Source organism: Saimiri boliviensis, chromosome 14, assembly GCF_048565385.1.
Source record: "Saimiri boliviensis isolate mSaiBol1 chromosome 14, mSaiBol1.pri, whole genome shotgun sequence".
NCBI classification, from domain to species: Eukaryota; Metazoa; Chordata; class Mammalia; order Primates; family Cebidae; genus Saimiri; species Saimiri boliviensis.
Genome location: NC_133462.1, coordinates 14,883,579 through 14,898,953, shown reverse-complemented (window position 1 = coordinate 14,898,953; position 15,375 = coordinate 14,883,579). Strand labels below are relative to the sequence as shown.

Sequence of the window (15,375 nt, the reverse complement as noted above, 5' to 3'; positions counted from 1 at the left end):
GTAGTATAATCTCCACTGACTGCAACCTCTGTCTCCTGTGTTCAAGTGATTCTCCTGCCTCAGCCTCCTGAGTAACTGGGATTATAGATGTGCACCACCACTCCTGGCTAAATTTTGTATTTTTGGTAGAGATGAAGTTTTACCATGTTGCCCAGGCTGTTCTTGAACTCCTGACCTCTGCCTGGGCCTCCCAAAGTGCTGGGATTACAGGTGTGAGCCACCACTCACGGCCTACTGTTACTATTTTAGAGACAGAGTCTTGTTCTGTTGCTCAAACTGGAATGCAGTGGTACAATCATAGCTCACCGTTGCCTTGACTTCCTGGTTCAAGCAATCTTCCCACCTCTGCGTCCCAAGTAGTTAGGACCATAGGCCCATGCTATCCTTCCTGGCTAATTAAAAAAAAATTTTTTTTTAGCTGGGTTCGGTGGCTCATGCCTGTAATCCCAGTGCTTTGGGAGGCTTAGGCAGGTGGATTACCTGAGGTCAGGAGTTTGAGACCAGCCTGGCCAATATGGCAAAACCCCATTTCTACTGAAAATACAAAAATTAGCCAGCATGGTGGCAGACGCCTGTGGTCCCAGCTACTCAAGAGGCTGAGGCAGGAGAATCACTTGAACCCGGGAGGTGGAGGTTGCACTGAGCCGAGATCACGCCACTGCGCTCCACTCCAGCCTGGGTAACAGAGCGAGACTGTCTCAAAATAAAAAATAAATAAATAAATAGTTTTTTGTAGAGATGAGGTCTTACTGTGTTGCCAAGGCTGAGCTTCTAGGTTCAAGTCATCCTTCCATCTCAGCCTCCCAAGTAGCTGAGACCATAGGCACACACCACCACGCCTGCCTAATTAAAAAAAATTTTTGGCCGGGCGCGGTGGCTCAAGCGTGTAATCCCAGCACTTTGGGAGGCTGAGGCGGGTGGATCACGAGGTCAAGAGATTGAGACCATCCTGGTCAACATGGTGAAACCCCGTCTCTACTAAAAATACAAAAAATTAGCTGGGCATGGTGGTGCATGCCTGTAATCCCAGCTACTCAGGAGGCTGAGGCAGGAGAACTGCCTGAACCCAGGAGGCGGAGGTTGCAGTGAGCTGAGATCATGCCATTGCACTCCAGCCTGGGTAACGAGCGAAACTCCGTCTCAAAAAAAAAAAAAAAAAAAAAAAAAAAATATATATATATATATATATATATATTTTTTTTTTTTTTTGTAGAGATAGGGTCTTGCTATGTTGTCCAGGCTAGTGTTGAACTCCTGGCCTCAAACGAACCTCCTGAGACTTTGCCTCCCAAAGTGCTGGGAATACAGATGTGAGTTACCACGCCCAGCCATATTGTCTTTCTAATAGCAGCTAGGGTCCTGTCTCAGGGCCAGAGGGCTCACCAGGGAGGAGATATGGAGAAATCTTTTACTCTCACTAGATCAGACATTGCTTTGAAATAGAAGAAGCCACAGGCCCTCTTTTTAGAAGACGCTTATAGCCACAAGCTGGGTTTATCACTTCTGGGACCTGTGGGCTTCCCAGAGGCCTATCTGTTTACTCCTCCTCCCTGAAAAGGAGAGAGCGGAAAGGACAAGTATAAGGAAGGAAACTTAGCGTTTAAGGGATGGGAAGGAGGAAAGGCCCCAGAGGAACCCTGTGTGCCCATCAGAAATCAAGCCTAGGCCTGGTGTCTGCGGCCTTCGTTCTAGGTCTCATCTGCCTAGCCCTTGGTTCCCTTCACTGGGCAGGCGTCAGGAATGTGATGTTTCTGGAGGCCTTTTCCTGCTTCGCAGTTTGTGATTCCCTGGGCCAAGTCCCATGCACTTAGAGTGCATACAGGTCAATAAGAGGGTAGGGAAGTCACCATTCACTGACCACTTACCTGTCAGTCAGGATTCTTGGCTGTAACTGACAGAAACCCAACCCAGCTGGCTTAAGTGAAAAGGAGAATTCCTGGCTTTCTTGAGTGAAAAACTGTAGGTGCTGTCTTCAGGCTGGGCTGGTTCTAGGTGCTCACAAAATGGCATCAGCCATTTCTCACTCCACTTTTCAGCTGTGTTCACTTCAGTCTCTTGCCCAGTGTAGATGGTCACAGGCAGCTCGTGGATTATCTTCTACTGCCATAAAATGCCCAGAGAGAAGAGAGTGTCTTTGCTCTGAGAATGGAGAATCAGGTGCTATACCTCTCCCTGAGCCAGTCACTGCTACTGATGGGCCTGGGCAAAGGCCACACCTCTGCCAGAACCAGGGATAGCTCCACCTGTCTGATGGACTGGGAGAGGAAAAGGTTGGTTTACCAGAGGAAGATCAGGTGCTGTCACCAGAAGAGAGGCTGGTGCTAGACAGACAAAAATAGGAGAGTGAGGCAGCGTGCTGGGGGCTCAGCAGATTCTTCAGTCTTCCCAGCTCCCTGAGGACAAGATAATGGTTCTTCTTATAGAGAAGGAAACCAAGACTCAGAGAAGTTCAGTCCCCTGACCAGAGTCACACAGCTAGTCAGTAGATGATCCACAGTTTGAAGCCAAGTAAATAGTAGACCTGGGATTTGATCAGAAAGGGCCAGGAGTGGTGGCTCACGCCTAATTTCAGCACTCTGGGAGTCCGAGGTGGGCAGATCACGAGGTCAAGAGATCGAGACCATCCTGGCCAACATGGTGAAACCCGTCTCTACTAAAAATATGAAAATTAGCAGGGCATGGTGACGTGCACCTATAGTCCCAGCTACCTTGGGAGGCTGAGGCAGGAGAGTTGCTGGAACCCAGGAGGCAGAGGTTGCAGTGAGCTGAGATTGCACCACTGCACTCCAGCCTGGCAGCAGAGTGAGACTGTGTCTCAAAAAAAAAAAAATCAGAAAGATGATTTGGGCAGGGGTGAGGGAGCTCAGCTTGTTCAGGGCCAGGCGGGCTGGGAGTGTGTCCTTGGGCAGGTGAGGTTGAAGCAGCCACCAGAATGGAATGCTGGGCTGCAGAACAGAAGGCTGGACTGCAGCCCAGGAGAATCAGCAGCCATGAAGCTGGTGGAGGGGCTGGGGGTCTAATAATGTTATTGGGGTCTCTATTCTCTTAGGCCGAGCAGCGCCTCCCAGTGGTCGGTACTCACATGTAGCTGCGGTGCTTGGTGGCAGTGTCCTGTTGGTGGCTGGGGGTTACAGCGGCAGGCCCCGTGGGGACTTGATGGCCTACAAGGTGCCCCCCTTTGTGTTCCAGGCACCTGCCCCTGATGTGAGCATTGGGATGACAGGGAAAGGGTGGCTGGGGTGATGGAAAAGGTGGGAAGGGATCCTCAGGAGAAGTGGGGGTCCACAGGTGATTGGAAAGGTGGGAGGGGATCCCCGGGAGGATTAGAGGGTCCCTAGGGCTATGAAAGGAGGGAAGGAGGTCCCTGGGGCCAAGAAAAGAGGAGCTAGAGGTCCCTGGGCCTGGGGAGGAATGGGTGGGTGTACTGAGCAGGGTCCTCTGGGATAGCTAAAGAACACGGGGACTTGGGAGGCCAGCCCAGGTCTGAGAGGCCTCCGTCAACGTCCCCTCGCCTCTCTGCAGTACCACTTGGACTATTGCTCCATGTACACAGACCACAGCGTCTGCTCCCGGGACCCGGAATGCAGTTGGTGCCAGGGAGCCTGCCAAGCTGCACCCCCTCCTGGGACCCCCTTGGGGGCTGTGAGTGACTGCCCTAGACCCTCTGTTCCCTAGCACAGAGACCTGCCCTCAGTGTCTCCCACTGCCTAACCAGGTGGACAAAGACTTTCCCTCAATTGGGAGACTTGTTTTCATGCCGAAGATCCTTCTTCCTGACTCCTGACTGGAGCCCTGAACCTTTGCCTGTCCCACCCAGCCTGACCCTTTTGAGCCTGTGACCCCATCCCCGCATCCCCCATCCTTTCCATCTCCCACACTCCAACTTTTAATTTCCCGTTCTCCAGTTTTTTGGTCCTTTGCATTGCAGAACCCTGTATCCATAGCCCTTCCTTCTCAAATCTCTTGAGCTCCAGTGGACAGTGAGCCCTGTCCTCTCTCCTCCTCGCAGTGTCCAGCTGCTAGCTGCCTGGGTCTGGGTCGCCTCCTGGGCGACTGCCAGGCCTGCCTGGCCTTCAGCAGCCCCATAGCTCCTCCAAGGGGACCTGGCACCCTGGGCTGGTGCGTGCACAATGAGAGCTGCCTCCCTCGGCCTGGTGAGTGTCTGCAGCCGTGTGCTGGGTGGCGGGGGCAGAGCACTCCACACTGACCCACCAGCCCCCACCCCCTGTCCTCTCAGAGCAGGCCCGATGCCGAGGGGAGCAGATCTCAGGCACTGTGGGCTGGTGGGGCCCTGCGCCTGTCTTCGTCACATCCCTGGAGGCCTGCGTCACCCAGAGCTTCCTGCCTGGCCTGCACCTGCTCACCTTCCAGCAGCCGCCCAACACCTCCCAGCCTGACAAGGTGGGTAGGAGGTGTAGCCCTGGGTGTGGTGTTGGTAATCCTGGTCCTAGGGTTTGTTTTGTCTCAGATGCATCTTTATCCCTTTTGTGTTTACTCCAAGAGTTTTTACATTCAAGGTCTGATTTTTCTTATGGACTTTATTATTTATTTATTTATTTTTTGTTTTTGAGAGGGAGCCTTGCTTTGTCACCCAGGCTGGAGTGCAGTGGTACAGTCCTGGCTCACTGCAACCTCCGCCTCCTGGGTTCAAGCCGTTCTCCTGCTCAGCCTCCCAAGTAGCTAAGATTACAGACACCTGCCACCACGCCTGCCTAATTTTTGTATTTTAATAGAGACAGGATTTCACCATGTTGGTCAAGCTGGTGCTGAACTCCTGACCTTAAATGATCTGCCTGCTTTGGCCTCCCAAAATGCTAGAATTACAGGCATGAGCCTCTGTGTTTAAAAATAATTCTTGCATTGTGGTAAAACACACATAAAATTTATCATCAGTGACATTTAGCACATTTACTGTATTGTGCAACCAGCACCACCATCTTGTTAAAGAACATTTTCATCACCCCAGGGGACAACCCTGGACTCACTGAGTGGAATAGTCACTCTATTCCACTCTCCTGCTAGTCCCTGGCAGCCATTTATCTGTTTTCCATTTTTGGATTTGCCAGTTCTGGACATTTCATGTACATGGACACCTGTACTATGGAGTCTTTTGCGTCTGGCTTTTTTTTTTTTTTTTGAGATGTAGTTTCTTTTTTTTTTTTTTGAGACAGAGTTTCACTCTTGTTACCCAGGCTGGAGTGCAATGGCGTAATCTCAGCTCACCGCAACCTCCGCCTCTTGTGTTCAAGCAGTTCTCCTGCCTCAGCCTCTGGAGTAGCTGGGATTACAGGCGAATGCCACCATGCCCAGCTAATTTTTGCATTTTTAGTAGAAACGGGGTTTCACCATGTTGACCAGGATGGTCTCGATCTCTTGACCTCCTGATCCGCCTCAACCTCCCAAAATGCTGGGATTATAGGCGTGAGGTACCACGCCTGGCCCGAGATGTAGTTTTTTTTTTTTTTCTTTTGAGACAGAGTTTCGCTCTTGTTACCCAGGCTGGAGTGCAATGGCGCGATCTCGGCTCACCGTAACCTCCGCCTCCTGGGTTCAGGCAATTCTCCTGCCTCAGCCTCCCGAGTAGCTGGGATTACAGGCACGTGCCACCATGCCCAGCTAATTTTTTTTGTATTTTTAGTAGAGACGGGGTTTCACTATATTGACCGGGATGGTCTCGATCTCTCGACCTCGTGATCCACCCGCCTCGGCCTCCCAAAGTGCTGGGATTACAGGCTTGAGCCACCGCCCCCGGCCCGAGATGTAGTTTTGATCTTGTTGCCTAGGCTGGAGTGCAGTGGTACGATCTCGGCTCACTGTGACTTCTGCCTCCTAGGTTCAAGTGATTCTCTTGCCTTAGCCTCCCAAGTAGATGGGATTACAGGCATGTGCTACTATGCCCAGTTAATATTGTATTTTTAGTAGAGATGGTGTTTTTCCATGCTGGTCAGGCTCTTCTCAAACTCCTGACCTCAGGTGATCCACCCACCTTGGCCTCCCATAGTGCAGGGAGTATAGGTGTGAGGCACCTCGCCTGGCTTGTGTCTGGCTTCTTTCACTCAGCATAATGTTTTCAAGGCTCATCCATGTTATAACTTCATTCAAGGCTCACTCATGTTATAACTTCATTTATGATTGAGTAACATAACTTCATTCAAGGCTCATTCGTGTTATAACTTCATTTATGATTGAGTAATATTGCATTGTATAGATGTATCTCATTTTGTTTATCCATTTGTTAGCTGATGGACATTTGGGCTGTTTCCATCCTTTGGCTCTTGTGAATAGTGCCGCTATCAGCACTTGTATACATGTTTTTGTTTGAAAATCTGTTTTCAGTTCTTGTGCTATATGCCTAGGAGCAGAATCGCTGGGTTATATGGTAATTTTATATTCATCTTACTGAGGAATGTCCAAAGTGTTTTCCACAGTGGCTCTTTATTGATTTTTAAAATAGCTCATATATTCACATGGTTCAAAAATCACAATAATATCAAAAGTCACTGGGGCTGGGCATGGTGGCTCACGCCTGTAATTCCAGCACTTTGGGAGGCCTAGGTGGGTGGATCACTTGAGGTCAGGAGTTTGAGACCATCAGCCTGGGTAACATGGTGAAGCCGCATCTCTACTTAAAAATACAAAAATTAGCCGGGCATTTTGGCAGTGTCTATAATCCCAGCGCTTCGGGAGGTGGAGGCAGGGGGATCACTTGAGATCAGGAGTTCAAGACCAGCCTGGCCAACATGGCAAAACCCCTTCTCTACTAAAAATACAAAAATTAGCCACTTGTAGTGGTATGAGCCTATAGTCCCAACTACTCCGGAGGCTGAGGCAGGAGAATCTCTTGAGCCTGGAAGACAGAGGTTGCAGTGAATGGAGATCATGCCACTGCACTCCAGCCTGGGTGACAGAGTGAGGCTCCATTTTAATAATAATAAAAAAAAAGCCGGGCATGGTGGCTCAAGCCTGTAATCCCAGCACTTTGGGAGGCCGAGGCAGGTGGATCACGAGGTCAAGAGATCGAGACCATCCTGGTCAACATGGTGAAACCCCGTCTCTACTAAAAATACAAAAAATTAGCTGGGCATGGTGGCGCATGCCTGTAATCCCAGCTACTCAGGAGGCTGAGGCAGGAGAACTGCCTGAACCCAGGAAGCAGAGGTTGCGGTGAGCCGAGATCACGCCATTGCACTCCAGCCTGGGTAACAAGAGTGAAACTCTGTCTCAAAAAAAAAAAAAAAAAAAAAAAGAAAAGAAAAGAAAAAAAGATAAAAAATGTCATTAAGTAGACAGTTTCTCTCATTTACCCTACTCCCCACCCCTTAAGTGGTCCAGAACTGTCTAGCTCCAGCATGGCCCCAACTTAAGGCCACTATACCTCCCTGGAAGATCCATTTGAGTTTGTTTGATCTCATTCCAGAATCTACCTATTCCAATGCAAGTAAGCATGATATTTTATCATTTTTCTTTTGCACAAAAGTAGTATACTATGTACACTATACAACTGCTTCCTTTTTTTCTTCTTGGCAAGCTTCTCATAACAGAACTTAAGAAACACTCTGATTTTTTTTTTTTTTTTTTTTTTTTTTTGAGATGCAGTCTCTCTCTGTTGCCCAAGCTGGAATACAGTGGCAAGCAATTTTGGCTCACTGCAACATTGTCTCTTGGGCTCAAGCAGACCTCCCACCTCAGCATCCTGAGTAGCTGGGATTACAGGCACATACCACCATGTCTGGCTAGTTTTTGTTTTTTTTTTGTATATATATACATATATATATATACACACACACATATATATATATATATATATATATATATATATATATATACACATACATATGTTTACACACACACACACACACACACAGATATATACACATATATATATTTATTTTTTGGATGGAGTCTCGCTTTTGTTGCCCAGGCTGGAGTGCAGTGAGGCATAAGTTACCGCACCCAGCCTAACTTTTAGTATTTTTAGTAGAGGTGGGGTTTCGCCATGTTGGCCAGGCTGGTCTTGAACTCCTGACCTCAAGTGATTTGCCCACCTTGGCCTCCCAAAGTGCTAGATGCACCTGGCCTTCATTCTTTTTTTTTTTTTTTTTAACAGTTATGTAGTATTTCATTTACATTTGTAGTTTATTTAAATAGCCTCCACTGGTGAACACTTAGACTGTTTTACTCTTCTGCTATTACAAAATCACACACCAGGAAAATATATCTTGTACTTTGCCACTCTAAATGTTGGACCTGGGCTTTGAAGTGCTTAGCTGGAAAGGTGAGGAATTGGGGGAAAAAGACATTGAAGTGTCCAGTCCTGGAGTTTGGATGTGAGATGGAAATGGGGAGAGACCAGGGGTAAAGGTGGGCTCAGGGACCCTCTTGTCTATTGTCTGAATTTGGTCTTCTTGCCTCTTCTCCCAGAGTGACCTTTGGCAAGTCACCTAACCCCTGTCCCTTGGCCTCAGTTTCTCATGTGGTAAAATGGGGAAGAAGTTTGGGCTGACCAGTCTTTTCTAGCTCTGATGTGGTCTGGGGCGTATGGGGACTTGAGGGCAGTACAGAAAGGGACTCATGCATACACCCATCCCTCCCTGGTGGCACAGGTCTCGATCGTCCGTAGCACGACCATCACCCTGACACCCAGCACGGAGACGGATGTGTCCCTGGTCTACCGTGGCTTCATCTACCCAATGCTGCCGGGAAGGCCAGGTGGGCCGGGGACTGAGGACGTGGCTGTGTGGGCCCGGGCCCAACGCCTACATGTCCTGGCCCGGATGGCCCGTGGCCCTGACACAGAGAAAATGGTGAGGCTGCCTGGGACGTCGAGGGGGGTGTTAATGGGAAAAAATGGGGCCTAGGGATGTGGTATAGGGCATCTGTGGTGATTGGAAAGTTCTAGGGGAAGACTGGGGAGAAATCAGAGACAGGGGATGGAATTTTTTTTTTTTTTTTTTTTTTTTTTTTGTTTGAGACAGAGTCTCACTCTGTTGGCCAGGCTGGAATGCAATGGTGTGATCTCAGCTAACTGCAAACCTCCACCTCCCAGCTTCAAGCAATTCTGTTGCCTCAGCCTCCTGAGTAGCTGGGATTACAGACATGCACTAGCACTCCTGGATAATTTTTGTGCATTTTAAGTAGAGATGGGGTTTCACCATGTTGGCCAGGCTGGTCTGGAACTCCTGACCTTAGATGATCTGCCTGCCTTGGCCTCCCAAAGGGCTGAGATTGCAGGCGTGAGCCACTGAGCCCAGCCAGAGGTGGATCTTTAGTAGAGGAGGTGGGGTGCTGGCATTTTCAATTGTGAGCAGAATATGAGGGAAACTTTGAAGCAGGTGAGGAAGGTCTGAGTCAGACTTGAAAGGCTCCTGCAGGTGGGACATGGAGGCGCACACTGTAATCCCAGCACTTTGGGAGGTAGGGGTAGGCGGATTGCCTGAGCCCAGGAGTTTGAGATCAGCCTGGGAAACATGGTAAGACGTCATCTCTCCAAAAAACAAAAATTAGCTGGGCATAGTGGCATGTACTTGTAGTCCCAGCTATTTGGGAGGCTGAGGTAGGAGGATCACTTGAACCTGGGAGGTTGAGGCTTCAGTGAGCCATGATCGCATCACTGCACTCCTGTCTGGGTATGAGTGATACCCTGTCTCAAAAAAAAAAAAAAATCGCCTGAGGAGGAGGGGAGTCCCTGGGGGGCTTACCTTGGAGGTTCTCAGGATCTAAGGAGCTCTGAGGCCCTCCTCTTGTTAGGAGGCGGGTGGGTGCCAGGTGAGTTTGGAGGTATCAGGAGTCTGAGGAATGAATGAGAAGGTTCTGAGGCCCCTGCCTGTCACTCACCCCTACCCCAGGAGGAAGTGGGGCGCTGGGTGGCCCATCAAGAGAAGGAGACTCGGCGGCTACAGCGCCCTGGGTCTGCTCGCCTCTTCCCCATGCCTGGGCGAGACCACAAGTACGCAGTAGAGATCCGGGGCCAGCTCAATGGCTCAGCAGGCCCTGGGCACAGCGAGCTCACTCTGTTGTGGGATCGGACTGGTGTGCCAGGAGGCAGTGTGAGTACCTAGGACCCACCTCCCATCCTAGCCGCAGGCTCCAGCCTCAGATCCGCGGAGCTTTCTGACCCCAGGCAACAAACTTGGAACTCCCTAGATTCTGACCTTGGATGCCTTAACTCTTGGCCTTTGAACTCTTGACCTCCCCTTGAACCCTGTGGCCCCTGACCTCTGCCCATGGACCCTGACCTGATCCCGTATTTTGGCCCCCATCTGCATCTTCTGATTCATCACCCTTGACCCTGACCTCTGGCCTCCATACTTTGACCTCTAATAATCTCCAGATTCCTCCAGACCTTGGACCTCTTTACCTGTTTCCTAAATCCTGACTTCCTGTGTGCCTCAGTGCTCAACCTGGGCTCCACACCCTACTTTCAGTTAGTGCCAGACTCTTACCCCTACCCCAGACCTTGACTGCTTCCCTTCCTGTGGCCCCTTCCCCAGGAGATCTCCTTCTTCTTCCTGGAGCCATACCGCTCATCAGCCTGCACCTCCTATTCCTCCTGCCTGGGCTGCTTGGCGGACCAGGGCTGTGGCTGGTGCCTGAACAGTGCCACCTGCCACCTGCGCCAGGGTGGGGCCCATTGCGAGGATGACGGGGCTGGTGGGTCCCTGCTGGTGTTGGTGCCTACCCTCTGCCCACTCTGCGAGGAGCATCGGGACTGCCACGCCTGCACGCAGGTGCCTGTGGGGCCACCAGGGGAGGTCACAAGGTGAAGGTAGCCAGAGCAGGCAACGGGCAGCCCAGGGAACCCTGGTCAGGGGTGTGGGGGAAACAGCAAGGGCTTTTGTCCTTGATCTGCAGAGCCTGTTGGGGAGGGTGAGATGGAGCTAGAGAGAGAGGCACCTGGGAGTCAGGACTCTCGCTGTTGCAGGGGCCAGAGAATGCAACTCCGTCCATTTCCAATAGCGGAGTGTTTCTCAGTGCAGGCATCAGAGCCCAGGAGTAGGCCTTCAGGCCTGCAAGCTCCATGTGGTGTCAGGCAGCCCTTGACACCCTGTGTTCTCTTGTTCCCTGGCAGGGTTTGCTTCCTTGTGAGTGGCAGGCTAGCCAGTAAGGCTCCAGACTCTCAGTCCCTGCTCAGTCTTAAACACAGTGAGGCTTCCTGTTTCTCCCCACCCACCCTACCACCATCCAGGAGCTCAACAGAAATCCCAGAATTACATGTCAGTGGCTCTGGTTGGGCCTTGTGCAGGCTCCTGGGCCAATGACTAGAGTTGGGGGAGGGAATGTAGCCCCTTGCCCACCTCTGGATCCTGAGGATTGAATTAGTCCCACTCGGACCACACAGAAGGAGCACTATTGCCCAAAGGAGAGAGTGGGTGCTGGGCAAGCAGACCCCTGGGTGTCTGTGGCTGAAGGGAGGGGTCCAGAGATGCAGGCAGTTGGGGAGGGAGATGGCCTTGCAGGGACAGTCTGCAGGGTGGAGCGCGGGTGGGATTGGCACTGGGAGCCCAAAGGAGAGGGCTGAGTGGGGTTCTGACTCCTCTGCCCAACTGTTCCCCAGGACCCCTTCTGTGAGTGGCATCAGAGCACCAGCCGCAAAGGGGATGCAGCCTGTAGCCGGCGGGGCCGGGGTCGGGGTGCCCTGAAGAGTCCAGAGGAGTGTCCCCCACTCTGCAGCCAGTGAGCCCGGCTGGGTCCAGGGAGTGGGTGGGTGGATGTGCCCGGGGACGTGGCTGGCTGTCGAGTGACCCGGCTCCTCAACCCAGGCGCCTGACCTGTGAGGACTGCCTGGCCAACTCGAGCCAGTGTGCCTGGTGCCAGTCCACCCACACCTGCTTCCTGTTTGCTGCCTACCTGGCCCGGTACCCGCACGGGGGCTGTCGAGGCTGGGACGACAGGTATGGTCCCTGGGGCAGGGATAACGGAGAAAGGTCCCTGCCAGCAAGGGGCCGGGGGTCTGATCCCCTACCCCTGCCATCCTGCAGCGTGCACTCGGAGCCACGGTGCCGGAGCTGCGATGGCTTCCTGACCTGCCATGAGTGTCTGCAGAGCCACGAGTGTGGCTGGTGTGGCAATGAGGATAACCCCACACTGGGACGGTGAGCCGGGACGAGTGGGGAGGCGGGGAGGGTGCCCAGCTGTGTCCTCCATGACTGGTCATTCTAATGGCCTCTTTGCTTCTCTGTCCTCTTGCCCTAACCCTATCCATGGCCACCTTTCCTTTTACATACTGTTTTTATTTTACCCTCCCACTCGTCTCCATTTTTCCTTCTTTTCTGGGTCTCTGCAATTGGTTTTCTTTCTCTTTGTTTCTGTCTCTCTGAATTCCCTTTCACTGATTCTCCATCTATGTCTGTCTTCCAAAATTGTTTTTGTCTGAGTCTTCTGGTTTCTGTCTCTTTCCAAATTTATATTTGCATTCCTCTGTCTCCAATTGGCCTCTTCTCTCCCTGCCATTGTTTCCATGCATGGCTCCTGTTTTTGTGTTGTCCCCCACTTCTTCACTGTCCCACCCCACAGGTGCCTACAGGGGGACTTCTCGGGACCCCTCAGTGGGGGTAACTGCTCACTGTGGGTGGGGGAGGGCCTGGGGCTGCCTGTGGCTCTCCCTGCCCGCTGGGCATATGCCCGCTGTCCTGACGTGGATGAGTGTCGCCTGGGACTGGCCCGGTGCCACCCGAGGGCAACCTGCCTCAACACACCCCTCAGCTACGAGTGTCACTGCCAGCGGGGCTACCAGGGTGATGGCATCACACACTGCAACCGCACGTGAGTCAGGTGGGGGTTGCCGTGGAGATGTCGCCCCAGGCTGGGGCACATGGAGGTGGAGGGAGGAAGCCATCATGGCACTGGGTCCCTTCCTGTGGAAGCAGCATCCCGTTAGTCAGGGATTTTACCTTGCAGAGACTAGGCCTTTGTTAGAGTGACATGGTCCCCAGTGTAACTCTGGTTACCGTGGAAACGGGGCACCCATAGGCTGTGGGCCATAGTCTTCAGCGTTGCCATGGAGGTGGAGGAGGACTTAGTTGAAGAGGTTTTCACAGTGGTGCTATGTGGTTGCTATAGAGACAGGCGTGGTGATGCATGGAGTTACCTTGGAGACGGGGTCACCCACATAGCCCAAAACCATGGAAACAGGCAGGGACTTTATGGTGTCACGGTGGGTGGAGGTGATGAAATCATGGAAACAGGCAGGGGTTTTGATGGTGTCACGGGGTGGGTGGAGGTGATGGGGTGCTTTAGGGGCTCTGGGCCTGCCTGGCGCTTTCCCTACCCCCGACACGGCCCCCTCAGGTGCTTGGAGGACTGTGGCCATGGTGTGTGCAGCGGCCCTCCGGACTTCACCTGCGTGTGTGACCTGGGCTGGACATCAGACTTGCCCCCGCCCACACCCGCCCCGGGTCCCCCAGCCCCCCGCTGCTCCCGGGACTGTGGCTGCAGCTTCCACAGCCACTGCCGCAAGCGGGGCCCTGGCTTCTGCGATGAGTGCCAGGGTGAGTGGCCCTCGTCCCTGGCCCCAGCCTGGCCCCAAGGAGCCTCCTCCCTTCGTGGGGCTCCAGCTTGCTCTTCCCGGAGGGAGCCTTGATGTCCCCTTGTGCAGCTCTGGATCCCTCGCCCCACTCCTGTCCCTGACTCACAGGTTTCAGTGCCACCCATTGCTCTGGCTGGGCCTCACTTCCCCATCTTGGGACTTGCTGTTTCCTCTGATCTGGGTGGGCCTTGGTTTCTCCCCTTTGAAGCAGCTGGGTGGGGTCAGGGTTCAGCTGAGTCAGTAGGCCTGGGCCTATTCTCATCCTTGACTTGACTCTGTCCCACCTGCTGGGGCCTCCACAGACTGGACGTGGGGGGAGCACTGCGAACGGTGCCGGCCTGGCAGCTTCGGCAACGCCACGGGCACAAGGGGCTGCCGGCCCTGCCAGTGCAACGGGCATGGGGACCCACGCCGTGGCCACTGCGACAATCTCAGCGGGCTCTGCTTCTGCCAGGACCATACCGAGGGTGCCCACTGCCAGCTCTGCTCCCCAGGCTATTATGGGGATCCCCGGTGAGCCAGCGGGGCTGGGTAGGGTGGGCTTGGGGACATATTGGGGAGGGGCAAGACTGGTCTGACTCTGGCTCACCTCCATCTCCCCAGAGCCGGCGGTTCCTGCTTCCGGGAGTGTGGGGGTCGCGCTCTCCTCACCAACGTGTCATCAGTGGCACTGGGCTCTCGCCGGGTCGGGGGGCTGCTGCCTCCAGGTGGCGGGGCTGCGAGAGCTGGGCCTGGCCTGTCCTACTGTGTGTGGGTTGTCTCGGCCACTGAGGAGCTACAGCCCTGTGCTCCCGGGACCCTTTGTCCCCCACTCACCCTCACCTTCTCCCCTGACAGCAGCACCCCCTGCACGGTAAGCACTGAGGAGACAAGGGTTCAGGCCCACGAGCTAAAACCGTGTCCCCTGACTCAGACCTGCATCCCCAGACCCTCACCCCAGTGTTGCTTTTTTTTTTTAATCCTTTGAAACCCAAACTCCTCCTCAGATCCCCAGCACTTTATTCCTAGGCGTACAGACAAACCCTCCCATTTGCCAGATAGCTTTCTGTTTCCTCAGCTCCCATCTCTCATTCTCCAGATCCTCAATCTCCTTGTCCCCAGACCAGGAATTGTAAATTATTACATCTTGTGTACCAACTGTGATTGATTGGAGCTGCCTGCCAGGAGCTGCGTGTTGAGAAAGGGGCTCAATGCAAGAGTGCCTGATAGATTAACCATGTCTGCTTTGGACACAGGAAGGGGAGTGGTGGCCTCCATGCCACAGTTTGACAGTCTGCCCTGGAGGTTCAAACATCCCCTTTCCCAGTCTCAGATTGCCTTCTCTTCTTGAACCCCTCCTTCTCCCAGACCCCACATTCCGTTGTTCTCATTCTTATCGTCTCCTAATCCTTGATTCTGCACCCCTGTAGCTGAGCTACGTCCTAGCCTTTGACGGATTTCCACGCTTTCTGGACACTGGTGTTGTCCAGTCGGACCGCAGCCTCATAGCTGCCTTCTGTGGCCAGCGGCGGGACAGGCCCCTCACTGTTCAGGCCCTATCTGGTACGAGGGCTAGGGGAAGTGGGACCTCTTAGTCCTGGGCTATGTATCTGTTGCACCTGAACTCACCACCTGAAGTGGGCTCGGGGCCCAGCTCTACCACTGCTTGTAGGGTGACATAGTCCTTCATCTACTGGACCTCGACCTCCTCAGTTAAGTGGAAAACAGGATTATGCTGGCTGGGCTACATCTACAGAGAGAAGGGCTGAATGAGCATGTCTCTGAGACACATAGAATGTGGCTGGTGTGAGGACCCCGCATCACTCACTCTGTCACCCAGGCTGGAGTGCAGTGGCATGATCTTGGCTCAC

At 53.0% G+C, this 15,375-nt stretch overlaps 1 protein-coding gene across 5 annotated transcripts in view; it reads left to right on the top strand.

Annotated features, from left to right (window-relative positions):
- MEGF8 (multiple EGF like domains 8) overlaps positions 1-15,375 on the top strand; it is a 56,519-nt gene that overhangs the window by 17,282 nt on the left and 23,862 nt on the right. For 4 of the 5 annotated variants that reach the window (XM_074385586.1, XM_074385582.1, XM_010331065.3 and 1 more), the window contains 15 exons: positions 3,050-3,204; positions 3,523-3,642; positions 4,010-4,154; positions 4,238-4,401; positions 8,604-8,804; positions 9,846-10,046; positions 10,491-10,727; positions 11,555-11,673; positions 11,760-11,891; positions 11,979-12,092; positions 12,514-12,762; positions 13,288-13,487; positions 13,828-14,038; positions 14,129-14,378; positions 14,935-15,067. In XM_074385586.1, coding sequence (XP_074241687.1) covers positions 3,050-3,204; positions 3,523-3,642; positions 4,010-4,154; positions 4,238-4,401; positions 8,604-8,804; positions 9,846-10,046; positions 10,491-10,727; positions 11,555-11,673; positions 11,760-11,891; positions 11,979-12,092; positions 12,514-12,762; positions 13,288-13,487; positions 13,828-14,038; positions 14,129-14,378; positions 14,935-15,067 — 2,631 coding nt within the window. The remainder of the gene's footprint in view (positions 1-3,049; positions 3,205-3,522; positions 3,643-4,009; positions 4,155-4,237; positions 4,402-8,603; positions 8,805-9,845; positions 10,047-10,490; positions 10,728-11,554; positions 11,674-11,759; positions 11,892-11,978; positions 12,093-12,513; positions 12,763-13,287; positions 13,488-13,827; positions 14,039-14,128; positions 14,379-14,934; positions 15,068-15,375) is intronic. The other variant, XM_074385583.1, reaches the window with a different exon arrangement.